General features: G+C 50.6%; 1 protein-coding gene across 2 annotated transcripts in view; it reads right to left on the bottom strand.

Moving 5' to 3' along the window:
• Positions 1-6,022, bottom strand: part of Pcsk6 (proprotein convertase subtilisin/kexin type 6) — a 181,609-nt gene extending 175,587 nt beyond the window's left edge. For both annotated transcript variants that reach the window (XM_051206483.1, XM_051206484.1), the window contains exon 1: positions 5,727-6,022. In XM_051206483.1, the coding sequence (XP_051062440.1) occupies positions 5,727-5,999 (273 nt within the window). In that variant the 5' untranslated portion in view covers positions 6,000-6,022. The remainder of the gene's footprint in view (positions 1-5,726) is intronic.
• Positions 6,023-15,070: the final 9,048 nt, after the last annotated feature.

Below are 15,070 nucleotides of genomic sequence, written 5' to 3'. Positions count from 1 at the left end.
TAGAAGTCATCAATGTCAAAGGTAAGCATGCACATGCGCTGGAATGAGAGCCCTTCTGCCAAGAGACAGTGAAGAAGAAAGGAGTATGGCAGAGGGGAAGGGCAATGGCCGGAAGCCAGAATGCTTGGTGCTTGGTGCTGCTCTACCCAAATACCCTGTGATCTGTGGCCAGGCCTTATGTTCACTGAGTCACTATTTCCTCAATAAGTAGATGGGCTCTGCCTTGGAGTTCTTAAAACAGGGACTTCTCTCTCTCTCTCTCTTTTTTTTTTTTTTTTCCCCGATAGAGGGTTTCTCTGTGTAGCCCTGGCTGTCCTGGAACTTGCTATGTAGACCAGGTTGGCCTCAAACTCAGAGCTCTGCCTACCTCTGCTTCCCAGAGTGCTGGGATTAAAGGCATATGCCACCACTGCCTGGCTTAAGCAGGGGCTTCTTAACAGAGGCCCAAAGGCACCTTGGGTGTCCACAGATATGCTCCAGGCAGCCCAGGAACACTGTGGCACATGGGTCTGATATACACCTTTCCTTTCTTTCCCCCATTAATGTGTTATGTGTAGATGCATATGAGGATGTGTATGCATGCTGCAAGCAAACATATACAGCATCCTATGTAATGTATGCTGACTTGAAGAAAAATGTAAACTGCCTAAATAAATTTGTACATAAGTCAGATGCATTTCTATCAGCGCAGGCATTCTCCAGTACCCACAGATACCACAAACAAGGATGCTCACCTCCCTGTACAAATGATAGGGTATGTATAAAGAGCATCTTCCCACACGCTTTAGATCATCGCTAGATTACTGGGGACACCTAACCCCATGTGGACCTGTGCAAGGAGTTGCTCCATATTGCTTAAGGAAGAACAAAAAGTCTAGTCTGTCCATGTCACACACACACACACACACACAAGCATTGTTTCCTGGGTAGCCTAATCTAGTGCAGTCTAAGACCAAGACCAAGGATGAGAAACCTGAGGCCACTGAGAACATATCTGTGCACCTTGAGAATGTGACTAACAGTATTCATTGCTTTTTCAGAGGACCCAGGTTCAGGTTCCAGCACCCATAAGGTGGCTCACAACCAACTGTAACTCCAGCCTCAGGGGATCTGGCACTCTCCATCTGACCTGGGGACCATACACACATATGCTGCACATACACATGTATGCAAAACATCCCCATACATGAAGCAAAACAAATACATCTTTAAAAATTATTTTAAAAAGGAGTAAGAAAGCTACGTCTCCCCCTTCTTAGAAGCTTTTATAAATTAGAATTTGAAGGGCATTCTTGCTGCCTAGGCTTCTGAATTTTTGCTATCCTTATGTTCATCCACCGAGTAATATGTTTTGATTTTAAAATCTCAGATAAATATTGTGCACCTCTAACTGCCTTTAAAACTAAATGCTGACTGAACAGTACACATATATACCTCCATTATGAATCTGTAATCACTGCCTAGTAATTCCACAGTGTGACTATTCTGAGTCATTTCTTCCCTCTTCTCCTGGTGGATTTTTAGACTGCTTTGCCCTTCATTTATGTATACGAAGGAAAGTCTCAATGGGCATTCTCCTCAGAGTCTCCTTGTACACATGGCAAGTTTCCCCAGGACAAGCCTTGATAAAGAGGAGCTGGTGCAATATGTCTCACCATGGAACCAAATCCTCTCTAAAGTATGCACCAGTTTCAATGAGGATAAGAAGAGGTTTCGGGGCTTGACACTGTGCAGGGTTTACCCATTTGATAGGTGTGAAGTAGTGTCACTGTCGCCTTTGGGCAGCTCCCAGCCAGCCCAAGCACTCCTCTTTATTGCCCATTCATTTCCTCTGCTCACCTGCTTCTCTGCTTTTCTACTGAGCATTGGCCTTTTTTCTCATCAATCTGTATTTTTAAAAGTAATCTGTGCTCTGATTTTTGTTATCTTCTCTAAATACCTTTCCTTCGTCTATGGCTCTCTCAATACTCTTTGAGGGTTTTTCTCTGTACAGAATTTTTATTTTGACATAGCAACCTCTCCCTTCTTGTACCAGTTTATTGCTTGTAAGTTCTAGTTTTACTAAGATTTTTAATCAAAAAGAAAAATGCAGGCTAAGAGAAACCTCTAACTACCGCCTATGGGAGTGGCACGAGCGTTGGGATTCTGAGGCATGGGCTATCAGTTGCTGCTTTAGATTTCTATACCAAGAACTTTAACGTCATTACTATTTGCCCATTTTAAAATCCTAAATTCAAATCTATTTTGCTTAAGACATTGCTTCCTTTCCCAATGTCACAGGGTATGGCATTATATCTTTTTAAGAATCATATGTACACTCAGGTCTTTAATCCCATCTAGAATCTATCATTGTATAGTGTGGGCTAAGACTCTAATTGTTCCTCCATGTGGACAGTCAGTTCTTCCAGAACCACTTATTAACTAAATGGTCCATCTTGCCTCATCCATCTGTAACTCTTCCACTGGCATGCACAGGTTCCCACGCACACTGGGCTTCGAGCTCATTCCACGGATGGGCGGGACCATCACTGGGCCAGTGCCCCTCCTTGCTCTTCTTTCCCAGACTTGTCTGAGGGATTCTTGGACCTCACTACACCGTATGAACTCTATACTTCATCTGTGGATTCCATATACAGTTCAGTCCCACGTGGATTAATGGATTAACTGGGGAAAATATTTTTTGCGGGGTTATAACCTTAGCAAATGATCCATCCCCAGCACCTCAAAAACAAAAACTCATTCTTTCCATGAATTCTCCCCTTTAAATAACCCAGCTTTTATGCTGGGGTGGACTACAGTTTTTCTTGTCTTCTGTTTGCTAAGGTACAGGTGGTCAGAGCTCTAGCAGCCCATTCTACTCTTACATTCTACTCTCTTACAAGTTCTCACAGCTAAACCACATAGCTACGTCAACTATCTATGACAGTATTTGACTCTTCCTAAGTTTTACTTTTTGGGTGTGTTCAGACGTGCACACATGTGTGACTCCACAGCACACATGTGGAGGTCAGAGGACAACTTTTGGGAGTCAGTCCTCACCTTCCACCATGTGGGTCCCCTGGATTGAGTTCAGGTAATCAGACTTGGCAGCAAGCACCTTTACCTGCTCACTGAGTCATCTCACTGGCCCATAACTTGTATTTCATGTTAAAAACAAACGTGTTGCATTATCTGGAATGAGGCTTAGAGAGGGAAAGAGTGGCTAGCTTGTCTTTATTACATGAATATTTTTTAATGGAAAGGGACAGAACCTATATCAGACTGAAAGAGATCTGTAATTTGAGAAAGGTGACTAATAGCAGGCCTGAGTTACTGTGGGTCATGTTCAATAAATCAAAGCAGGTTATCAATTGATTGACAGTAAAACAGAATGTTAAAGTACAGCCAGATGGATAGACAAGAAAACCAAAACTGTGACTCAGGCAGGTAGAGAACAGAGCACTGATTGCTCATTGAGGGTTTGGGAGAGAGTCACACAAAGGCGATCTCCGAGGAGAGAAGGCAGCAGGAGGCAAAAGCAGCCATCATAATGGCAGAGGTGACACCAACAGTCCCTCCCAACCCCCACCCCACTGCCCCATCTATAAAGCAAAACTAAAGACATCTACAACTTATTTATGAGTCACAAATTCTCCTCGTTGAAAATGGCAATAAGATTTTTAAAAGAGTTTTACTGAGTAGATAGAGGTTGGAAAGTTCTGGGCCTTTCCACATTAGCTGTGTACTTAAAGGTAGGGAAAGAAAAGCAGGTTTGGGAAGAAAGAGTAACAGGGCTTTCCTTGAGTAATTACACCCAAGGCAGCTCCCACCCCCAACTCAGTCATCTTTCAGTTCATAAATGTCCCCATCATGCCCAGGACCAGGCTTACCAAGCTGAGTGACAGGCTGTGGAGTCTGTGGCTGCACCATCCAGAGAGACCTAAAGGGCCACCCAACTTTCCCCCATGGTGGTGGGACACATGCCTCAAGAAACTTCCCACCCCACAGGCAAAATCGGGAGCACAGGCCTTGTTCATAAACAACTCAGTGAGGCCCAGTAGACTCAAAAGCTAGCAGGGCCAAGGGGTAGGGCTAACTGCCTCTCTGCCTCTTGCAGGGTACAGCTCAGAGTTCAACTTCACCTCCTCTCTGCTCATTTAATCATTGGAACCCAAATCCCAGCCACTTTGTAATTTATCATCCAGTTTAAGAATCATTTTCAGCTGAGACAAAATGCTGGGCCACCCTGAGCAGGGCCACAAAAGAGTGGCAGGAGTCTGGAGCTCTAAGCAGACTGGAGAGTGGTCTTCAGCTCAGACAATAGGCCCTGGGAATTTGACAGCTACAGAGAGAAATGAATGAAACCAGAGACACCAAAAGTCAAAATCTTAGCTCTTAGGATGTCTGAAGACAGAAAAAGCTGATCATTTCTTTCCGATAAACTCTGACCTGCCTCAGGAACTGACTTCACATAGCAAAATTCCCCCCTTCCAAAAGGCCCTTCTACTTCACATCAAGTGCCGGAAAAATGCCATTTCGATCAGGACCACGGCACACTTTGCTGGCTTCTGTCACAGATAATGACGAAACTAAATTCAACACTGCCTGGTCCTGCAGTTTGAGTTATGAGGCCACGCTCCCTTCATTTCACTGGATTCTCCTGAGGTTGTGTAGTTTGTCGATCTGTAATGGTGCTGAGAGCTACCCTGGTGGGACTGCACACTTGAGCCTGCTGAGGCCCTCCCAGCATGGGCCATAAATCGAGATCAACCAGTCCCCATTGCCCCTCTGCAGGGCTGCATCAGGAAAAAAGAGCCCTATGTTGGCAGTGCTCAGGAGCTGCACTAGCTTAGTGCCCAAACTTGGCTTCTCTTAGTCTAAATGACAGCCAGCCTATACCTCCAGGGGTGAACTCGCATCCCATGACTAGCGCCTTGCTTCTGAACATCACCCGTTCATCTCGTCAACTCCAGGCAGTACAAAGCCACTACCCTTATGGATGAGCAAGTCAAGAAGTGACATGTCCAAGGTCATGCAGCTCGTGTGCAGACAGCTACCGTTCTAGCTGCAGCCAGAGCCCAAAGCAAAGCTATCATCCTCTTTGCCTAGAGAGGTTTTAAGTGCAGAGTCTAGCCTCCAGCCATCACGCTGTTTCTGGGTTCTGCTTGCTCCCAGACCCAAACCTGACTTCTGGGCACAGGCACCAGAGCGCTACACCGAGGGAAAGCTAGTAGCTGAGTTGCGGGCCACGCTCAAGTCGCCCAACCAGCGCCTGAGTGCCTTGGTGCGCACACCTAGCCCAGAGCCCCGCGCCACCCGTCGAGGGCAGAGTGGCCTGAGAGGCTCGGAGGCCACGGGAAACGAGTGGACGCTGAGGATGGTGCAGCTGGACAGAACGCAGCGACCCCTTGGACGCCAACTCAAGCTCGGCTGGGCAGGTGTCTGCATCGGATCAGGGCTTCCGAGGCCACACTTCCGAGTGCGAGTGCCCGGCGACACCTTCTGGGGGACCAACGGCCTCGGGCTCTCCCGCGTGACCGTCCACGCAGGCCACCAAGTCCTCCCCGCAGGCCACCAAGTCCCACTGCACCTTCCTCGAATCCCCGCAGGGCGCCCCCCGCCGTCCCCAGCGGTGCGGGTCGCCTTCCCACGCGGCGCCGCCGGCGGCCGAGCTGCTAAGGCGCCCCCTCGCGCGTGGCCGCCGGCGGCCGGGAAAGTTTGGGGCGCGCGGGGCCGGCGGTACTCACCTGGCCCAAGTTGAGGTAGCCGTGCGCCGCAGCCACGCGGTCCGCCGCTCCGGGGCCGCCCAGCACTTGCACTGCCCAGTGGTTGGTGTAGACGGGGCGCGGCGGCGGCGGCGCGGAGCAGGCGGCGGGCAGCGCGAGCAGAAACAGCCAACGCCAGGGGCGCAGTGCGAGCGGCGGGAGTCCGTGCCGGCCGGCGTCCCCTGCGCCTCGCGCGACATCGGTGGCCCGGGGCGGCGGCCGGAGCCCGGGCGCTGGCGGCGCGCGCGGAGGCATGGCAGCGGCAGGCTCGCGCGGCGCCCTAGCGGCGAGTGCGCCGGGGGGTGGGGAGCCGCCTTTTAAAGCCGCTCCGCGCCGGGGAAGCGCCGCCGCCGCGGGCGGGAGCCGGGGAGGAGGAGGCAGCCGCGGCGCGTTCCCGCCCGCGCGGCCGGGTGGCGCCCCTGGGCCCGCGCTCGTGCGGCAGTCTCCTGGCCCGCCAGCAGCCGGGGGCCGGCGCAGGGGAGGCCCGAGACTTTGGGGCCCTCGGGACACGGAACTGATCGGGGTGGCAGCCTCTGCCCCGCGCGTTCTGCCGAGAGCAGGGAGGGCCCTGGGCATCCCACGTGAGTTCCCCATTCCCCCCGGAGGAGTTGACTTAGGTAGGCACATTTCTACCGGTTGCGCCCCTGGAGGCTGAACTCACCTGCTGGGGTCCCCAAAGCTACACAGCCTTTCTCAATTTAGCTGTGGCAGTGAACTTGCCAATGTACCCAGATCTTAGGGGAAAAGATGCCAAGGAAAACACTGGGGTGTCCCAGAACATGGGCTGACCTGAAGACCACATTAAATGTGCAAAGGGCATGTGAAGAACTTAACTGGGGTGCGAGAGAGTATTGGGGACACAGTGTCCATACAGGACTGAGGTTGCTGCCTAGCTAGAAAAGCTATGCCTAGCTAGAAAAGCTATGCAGCTTATGGAGGACCACTTAGTATCTGTGTGATCTTGGGCACCTTTCTGTCCTTGCTTTCTATTCTTGTAAGATGGGGGTAACAATAGCATCTATCCCTCTGGCTGTTTTGAGGATGTCAGCTCTTCCTTTGCAATCAGCTGACAAAAATGTTTATTTTGATGAGCCCAGGGCCTGCCACGTGGTTGGTGTTCACTAGATTGTATACACTCTTAAAAGCACCCACTGAGCTAGGACCAGTCAGTAGGAAAGTGAGTTGACTCATCCTCCCGCTCCTCCCTAGAGCAGCCTGGAGAACTGTGCACACGTTCACACTGTGAACAAGCAATGATGAGAGGCTAGGATGGCTGCCATCCTCGGAGGACCCATGGGTCCCAACTGGCCCCTATGCAGAAAGCAAACCTTCAGCCTGATTAATGCAGGAGGGGAAAAGGGAAACAAAACACAACAAAACAAGGCAGTAAGGAAGCCACTTTGCCAATGCTCAAGTTGCAAGAGCAGCTGGTTCTGGTTTTGGCCCTGTTTGGTGTTCACTTCCTTGAGTCTATTGTCAGGTAGGTAAAACAGAAGTGAGAGGGAATACAGGGTAGAGAGAGAGAGTAGGATCTACAGAGGGCCACCTGAAGTCCTTTCCAGCCTCCCTTTCAGGAGTCACCCTAATGAAGTTGGGAGAAGGGAAGGAAGTATGGTGGGAAGCCCAGCCAGGACAAGCCAAATTCAGGCCAAGGGCCCCTTTTAGCATCTGGGGCCTTTGCTCTCCTTCCCCAGATCATGACTGACCCTGCTGTCACTGGCCAGATCCACTGTGCTGCAGAATCGAGGCCTGGATGCTCCCTGGTCCTGGGCCTGCTGGAAATATGTGAGGTCATCACATAAAAGTGGCCAGCCACCCCTAGAGGAGAACACTCCACACCTGTAAGACAAAAACAGTACCCGGAGCCTTCAGCCTGCCTATGTCCAACCAGGTGGTCCCTAGAGAAGCCACTGGGTGGAGGAGAGTGGAGTCAGAGGATCCATTCCGTTCCTTTCCAGCCAATCTACCAGCCCGTCTCTGCCTCATCCCAGATCCTCTGCTATACTTCAAGAGCATGGCCTGCTTGAAGGCCCTGCACACTGCACAAATTGTAGATGATATGGAGCACCTCATACCTCCCAGGAGGGTATCCCTGGCCCAGCAGTCAGCTTGACAGGCAGAGATATAGGTTTCCTATAATAATTTGGTAGATTCAGGGATTTAGCATACTGACCTGAGAGGAGACTAACATGCAACTGAATTTTGTATTTGGAGGAATCAGAATTATTTTATTAACAAGACTGGTCATTTGGGACTAAACTTCCTGCTTGTTGTAGAAGTACCTGGCATGGCTGTAGGACGGCCATCTTGCCAAAATGAACATCCTAAATCAAATCGCCTCCTGTGAGTTTCCTATTGATTTACACAGTGACAGGATTAACTCAATCACAGGAGTCCCAGCCCTCAGAGTTGAGATAGGATCTGTAATAAAACTTGCCTCCTCTTCCTGCCGGGAGGGGATTTCATTACTCAGCTCTGCTCTCCAGATGGCCCTGAGGTACACACAGCTCCCAGGCTGGGGCATTGGGGGTGGGGGGGGAAACGTGGGAAGTGCATTGCTGCATCCTTAGATTGAGGTCAGCCAGGCTGAAGAACAGGAAACGGCCTAGAAAAGTAACTGGAGATGGCCATGTCTCCGAAGTTAGAAAATACTCACATAGAGATTGTGATGCTTTCACTAACATTTTCCCAAAGAGAAGACCAGCCACTAGGAGGTGATAAGGAGTTGTGTTCTTATACCTGTCTCTGGTCCCTATACAGCAAGAGGAGGACTGCCTAGCTGGACCCCTGACATACCCCTAAGTAAAGGCCAGCGCACAGCCTCTTGGGATTCAAAATCAATCCCCATTAAAGTGATAGAACTTGACTGCAAACTGTACCTTTGAGAGTATACTAGGTTCTGCAGGCCAAAATGCTAGTTCTGTCACATGGGCAGCGCCTTTAGGGGTCTGGAGAAGAGTGAGCACTCAACACCCTGGTTACACACCACTCACTTGGTGTGTGATCTCAGACAAGTTGCTTCAGTTTCCTCTGCCGTAAGTGTTGCTGCTGTCCCTATGGAGGGCTCCGTGAGTCTGACAGAAGCTGGTTGGTATGGAGCCCAGCACCGGGCACCTAGCACATCAGTTTTTATACTTGACAGCAGTGGTGACCATGCTTCTGGGTACCAGGCACTCCTGCAGGGAGGGGATGCATGTTTTGGATGATGTGGGTGTGTGTACCCATACTCGAGGATGCCTGTGGAGGCCAGAAAAGAGCAATGGGTTCCCTGCAGCTGGAGTTACAGGTGGTTGTGAGCCACCCAACATGAATGTTGAGAATCCCACTCCTGTCCTTTATAAGAGCAGGAAGGTCTACTAACTATTGAGCTATCTCTCCATCCACTGACGTTTTCTTTCATAATACCTTAGCGCTGGGGAGGCGGCTTAATGAATGGAGTGATTGCTGTGCACGGAGACCTGAGTTTGGATCCTCAAGCATCCACATAAAATACAAGCAAAAGGGGGTCCAGCAGCACTCACCTGGTACCCCAGCAGAGGGAGGCAGCCTGGGGGATTCTCTTGGGCTTGCTGTCTGGCCAGTCTAGCTAACTTGGTGAGCTCCTGGTTCAGTGAGAGACCCTGTCTTGTAAAGTGGAGAGCAATTGTGCGAACACAGTGTCAACCTCCGGCCTCCACACATATATGTTCAAATGTTCATGAGGGCTTGGACATATGTGTGTGTGTTAATGACTCATGATGTCAGTGCCTTTAAGACACAGCTCAGTAAAGAGACCCATGGGACTGTCACAAATGTACTTGCTTTCCCCTCCTCCCTGTGGCTTCTATTGACATCCACAGAGCTTTGATCTTTCTTCTTGCTTGTTTCCTTTTCCATCAAACTTGATCATGATTATTCTGCAAAGTGAAGGCTCCTTCTGAACTGGTTCTCATTGTATAATGCTCCCTATTCTGTTTCTATCTGATCAAACTGGCTGCTTCAGGCTGCTCTGTGTTCTAGGTGAGATAACTGCCAGGGCTTAACGCTTCCCAACAAACTGTACTTCCTTGAGACCAGACAAACATCAAAGGTTTCCACTATGAAACACTGATGTGACTACAGGAAGGAACCTGAGACAGGGGAGTAAGGCTCTGTCTCTACCCCTATCCCCCCCCCAAAAAAAACCACTGCCTAGGCCCAAAGGTTCCCCTAGCCACATCTACTTCTCTACTAGCTTGTATTTCTTCTTTCGCCTTTTCATTCTCTGGGAATCCTACCCACAGCTTTCCCCTGCTCCCATGATGGATGGGGAAAGTTCTTTCCCTTCCAGCCCCACCTCCCAGCCCCCTAGGTTCTGTTCCCCCATTCATAGAACCCTCCTGGGCCAGCAGACATAGTTCCCATCCCACTTTCTGATTCTCCCTTTGTGTCTGCACCCTAGAGTTCTTGAGGAAGAACCCCCTGGAAATGGCTTTCCCGGTACACACAGTTATCCTGCATCCCACAACTAGTATCCTGGGGCTCCTTTCATAATCCCATGTAAAAGCTGAGTGTTAAAAAAAAAAAAAAAATCCAAGGCTCTGGGTGGTGGTGGCTCACACCTTCGATCACAGCCCTCAGGGGGCAGAGGAAGGTGGGTCTCTGTGAGTTCAAGGCCAACCTGATCAACAGAGTGAGTTCCAGGGCAGCCAGAGTGGATATATTTTTTTTTCCAAAAAACTAAACAAACAAAAACAAAAAACCAACTCAAAGTCTGAGATGCTGTTCTGAATAGAGGCACTTTGATGTGTTTCCTTTTCACTTTGTAGGATTTCCTAGGCTCAGAGCTAGGAGTGACAGAAAATTATAACATTGATACCCCCTCTTCTATAGTGATAAGGATGCCTTTGGTTACAGAACACTGGAAGGAAGCACACACAGTGAAGATAGCTTACTCTTTCACCAACAGGCAACTCAGAGCCGGACAATGGCTTTTCTATACTTCATCTGGCTTTGCCCTGTGGTTCCTAAGTGACTGCCACAGGCTGGAGCATCCTTTCCTCCCACAGCCTCCATGGGAAGAAGGCAGGTGTGGTCTACTGCCTCTTGAAAGCCTCTCATCTCCTTGTGGAGCAGAGTGCCACCCCCACTCCACCCCAGGCCCATTTCCCCTTGGGTGCTCCTGGCCAGGCCTGGGTCACAGGCTCTCTTCCTGCAGCCCAGTTTTCCAGGATGCTGTGACTGATCATCTTGGGTTTTCTCCTGGAGGGACATTCTCCACCCTGCAGCATGTTGCTGCCCTAGATTGAGCAAAAGAAAAATTAAGTCAGCAAGAGGCAGCGACAGCCTGAAGGTGGCTGGGGACCTAGCCTGTCTCCATCTCCCCTCTCTGTTTCTACTGTATTTCTTTCTTCTAGATTCTGCTCAGCTAACAGCAGGCTCCAACAAATGTTTACTGAAAGGAAGAAAGGGAAAGAAGAAGGACTGGGTACAAAGAGAACAAAGCAGTTAGTAAAAGGAGGGAGAGCCAGGCTCGTGTTATTAAATGAAACGCTGCCTAACAGAGCCACAGAACTGCCATAAGTTGCTTTAAGCTTCTCCAAGTGCCCAACCCTACGATGGCCAAGTGAGGATCTAGCTGTGTTTATGTGAGTCCAGCTGCGGGATGTACCCTTTGTTCCTCTTTAGAGATGCCCTTGATTCCAGAGTGGGTTCTCAGTTGATGCCCATGTGTTTTTCCAGGTGAATGTAACTGGGCTCGCTATCCAGGCAGGGTGAATGGAGTCAAGCAGAATGGATGGGAGTGGTGAGTCTACAGTCACCAGAAGATCTGGAGTTAGGTTCTGTCTACAAAGAGAAGCCCGGTGTGTCCATAGCTGTCAGGGAGCTTCTTGGTGCAGGGACATAATAGAAGTTAGTGTTCAGTGGGGGTTTTTACAGATTCCATGGCTTCTGCCTTCCTTCAAGGAAATCACAAGTCAGGGAATGTCTTTATCTCCTGCCCTGTCTTTCTCCAAAGCTGTCCAGATCCCCAGAGACTATACATGGCATAGGCTGATGCAGCCCTTACTCTTCTTTTCCTGATTCTTTGTTCCTTCAGCAGAAGGGCCTCCATCCTAAAAAGGATGCCTGCCACCCCTGCCCTACCTCCCCTTCAGCATCCCTTCTGTTTCTTCTGTTGGAGGTGCCAGGCCTCTGGACAGTGTCAGCCTTGCATCCACCCAGGAGCTGTCCCTGTGCTGCTGAGGGCAGGTGGAGAAGAAGCAGAACCTCCCTGACTGGTCGGCCTCACCCCACATTCGTCCTCACACACCTACCCTGACACCTGAGGCTGGCTTTCCTGCTGATTCAGTCCCTCCAGCGCCACACCCCCACTTCTGGCTCAACACCTTGCTCCATCTTTCCCAGGAGATGGCCAATCCCCTGCCTCTCTGGCTTCCCGACATTGTTGTAGGGGGTCCTGGGTCCTTGCCGCCCCTCTGTGCTGCTCTGAATTCCAATCCCATGCCTGTCAATAAACATGCCTCTCGATTGTCAAAACTTCTGCTTTGTGCTGCACACTATTGAAAACCTTTCTTCCATCTACCTCCTGTTCTCTCCCTTCTCTTTATGAAAACAATCCTGAAGAAGCTGCCTTGTCCTCGGGTCCGTTTCTTCCCTGCTTTGACCTGCATCAAGTCCCACCCTCAGAACCCTCAACACTCACCACCGCCAGCCTCCATGCTAATAAATCCAGTGTGTGTGTGTGTGTGTGTGTGTGTGCGCGCGCGCGCGCACGCATGCATGCGCACACACGTGTGTACTCACACCATAGTACATATGTGAAAGTCAAAGGATAGATACTAGAGCGTCCTTCTCCTCCTCCCCCTCCCACTCCTCCCCTCCTCCTCTTCCTCTTCCTCCTCTTCTTTCTCTCCCTTCTCCTCCTCTCCCCCTCCTCTTCCTCCTCCCCCTCTTCCTCCTCCTTTCTCTCCTCCTCCCCCTGTTCCTTCTCCCCCTGCTCCTCCACCTCCTCCTCCCCCTCTTCCTTCTCCCCCTCCTCCTCACCCTCCTCCTACTCCTCCTCCCCCTCCTCCCCCCTCCTCCCCATCTTCTCCTCCCCCTGCTCCTCCACCTCCTCCACCTCCTCTTCCTCCTTTCCCTCCTCCTCTTCCCCCTCCCCATCCTTCTCCCCCTCCTTCTCCTCCCCCTCTCCTCCCCCTCCTCTCTGTGATTTCTGGGGATTGAACTCATGTCATCAGGCTTGGTAGCAAACACCATTACAGGCCGTGCCACCTCACCAGCCCCAGCCCTCATCTTTAAACCCTTTACCTTAGGGACTCCAAGGCTGACACAGGGTGGCCCCAAGCCTGGAATCCTCTCTCTCAGTCACTCTCCCAGTGATCGCTCTCATTCTGGTGACTTCAGCTATGTTGCATATGAGTGACTCCAGGTGACAGATACCGTCTCCGCTTGAATGTTGGAGGTTTGTCACAAACTTCCCCTCTATACTCCACATCAGCCTGGATGTGGTTGATTCTGTATCCCAGAGATTCACGTTTTGAAATTTAATCCCCACCATGAGGCATCAGATCAAGAGGTGGGAGCTCTTAGTGTTCAGAGGCGTGGCCTCCGGGAGATGATGAAGGTTAGACAAAGTCATCAGGGCAGAGGCTTGGATTGAGTCTGGTGGCTTTATAAGAGGGGGAGAAAGAAACAGGAAAGGCATGGATCCATACATACATGTATACTCTCTCCTTGGCATGTGATACCTTGTAGCACCTGGGAACCATTTCAGATGCACCTGGAGAACCATGAGCCAAAAGACACACACACACACACACACACACACACACACACTCACACACACAGAGACAGAGAGACAGTGACAGAGAGAGATAGAGAGATAGAGACAGAGACAGGTAGGAAGAGAAGGGGAGGGAGAGAGGCAGAGAAAGAGACACACATAGACACACAGAGAGAAATCTCTTTTCTTCCCAGAATTGGGTATTTCATTACAGTAAGGCAACATAGACTCATACACACCTCTGCTCCAGTTATAGCAAATGCCAGCTCTGTCTTCCTTTTGCTCAGACCTGAGACTGGGGTTAACTTTCTGCCCCTGGTTCCCATGTCTCCAATGCCAGTAAAGCTGGTTGTTTTCCCCCCTGGGTACCCACTCCGGATCTGACTGATTCTTACCACACCCTCTGCTATCCCTTTGGTCAAGTCACCTCATCTTCCAGCAGCCTCCAACAACTCCCCACCTTGCCTTCTTCAATATGGAGAATATTGTATGACTGAAATCAGGTCACTCTCCCCTCAGCTCAAAGTGTCTCCCACAGATTTCTGTCTCATGTGGAGAGAAGCCTAGTACCCAGAGGGTCCACATGCCCCCCCACCCAATTCAGAATGAGCCTGCCAAGTGTCAGAAGAGCATTGAACTAGATGGATCAAGGCTGCTCGGAGGAAATGATTTTCATGCTGAGCTTGAAGAAATAAAGAAGAACTATGCAGATAAGTGGTCCATCAGCCAGGCCAAAGCAAAGAAACAATAATCACACTATTTCTGATGGAGGAAACCAATGACTTGGGTAATAGAGGAACAATCCAGGCACAGCCTAGTCTTTCCAGCCCCTGGCAGTGTCCAGGAAAAGCACACCAGAGTGGATTAGCAGGTACAAAGGGCCTGGAGTAGGAGGGAGCTTCCCATGCTAGCAGCTGGGGAGGAGGGAGGGAGGGAGGGGGTAGGAGTATTGATAGTGTAAGGAGGAGAGTGGGGGAGGGAATAAGGATTGATACAGGTCTGTGAAGGCTCTCTCGGCTTCGACAAGAGTTTGGTGTTAATCAGAAGACTAGAATGCCAAGGAAGCTGTGCTCCAACCAGCCTAGCCTCAGTGGTTCCCACGCCAGTACCTATACACTCACTGTGACTTCTCAAGGCCACACCTGCCTGACACTGTGGGCTCCTTGCTCACTATCTGCTGGTTGTCCCCTGAAACTCTGAGCCACCCGTGCCAGCCTCCCTACCTCGTATAGACTCCACATGGCCATGAGTGTTCCTTGAGGCAATTACAGCCGTGTCTTCTATCCTAGGACCCAGGGTAGCTTCTGCTAGACTTCTCTCCCCCATCAATCTACCCTACCCCACCTAGCTCCTCTCCATACATGCCTAGCTATCCTAAGCTGCAAAGCGTCCCTGCTGCCCATCAGTCCCCATCCCCAGCTGTCCTCAAAGCCTCAGTTCCCAGGCCCTCCATCTGGTCTTCCTGACCAGCAGGGAAGAGCCCAGACTTGCAAACTGTAGCATCATCCTTCTTGTGTGTCCTGCCACCACCACACAGGGAAGGCCCAGGTCTGTTTCCAAAGGCACTGGCCACTCAGGCCTG

This window comes from Phodopus roborovskii, unplaced genomic scaffold (assembly GCF_943737965.1).
Source record: "Phodopus roborovskii unplaced genomic scaffold, PHOROB, whole genome shotgun sequence".
NCBI classification, from domain to species: Eukaryota; Metazoa; Chordata; class Mammalia; order Rodentia; family Cricetidae; genus Phodopus; species Phodopus roborovskii.
Note: the sequence above shows the minus strand (reverse complement) of the source record. Positions and strands in the feature narration are given on the sequence as shown.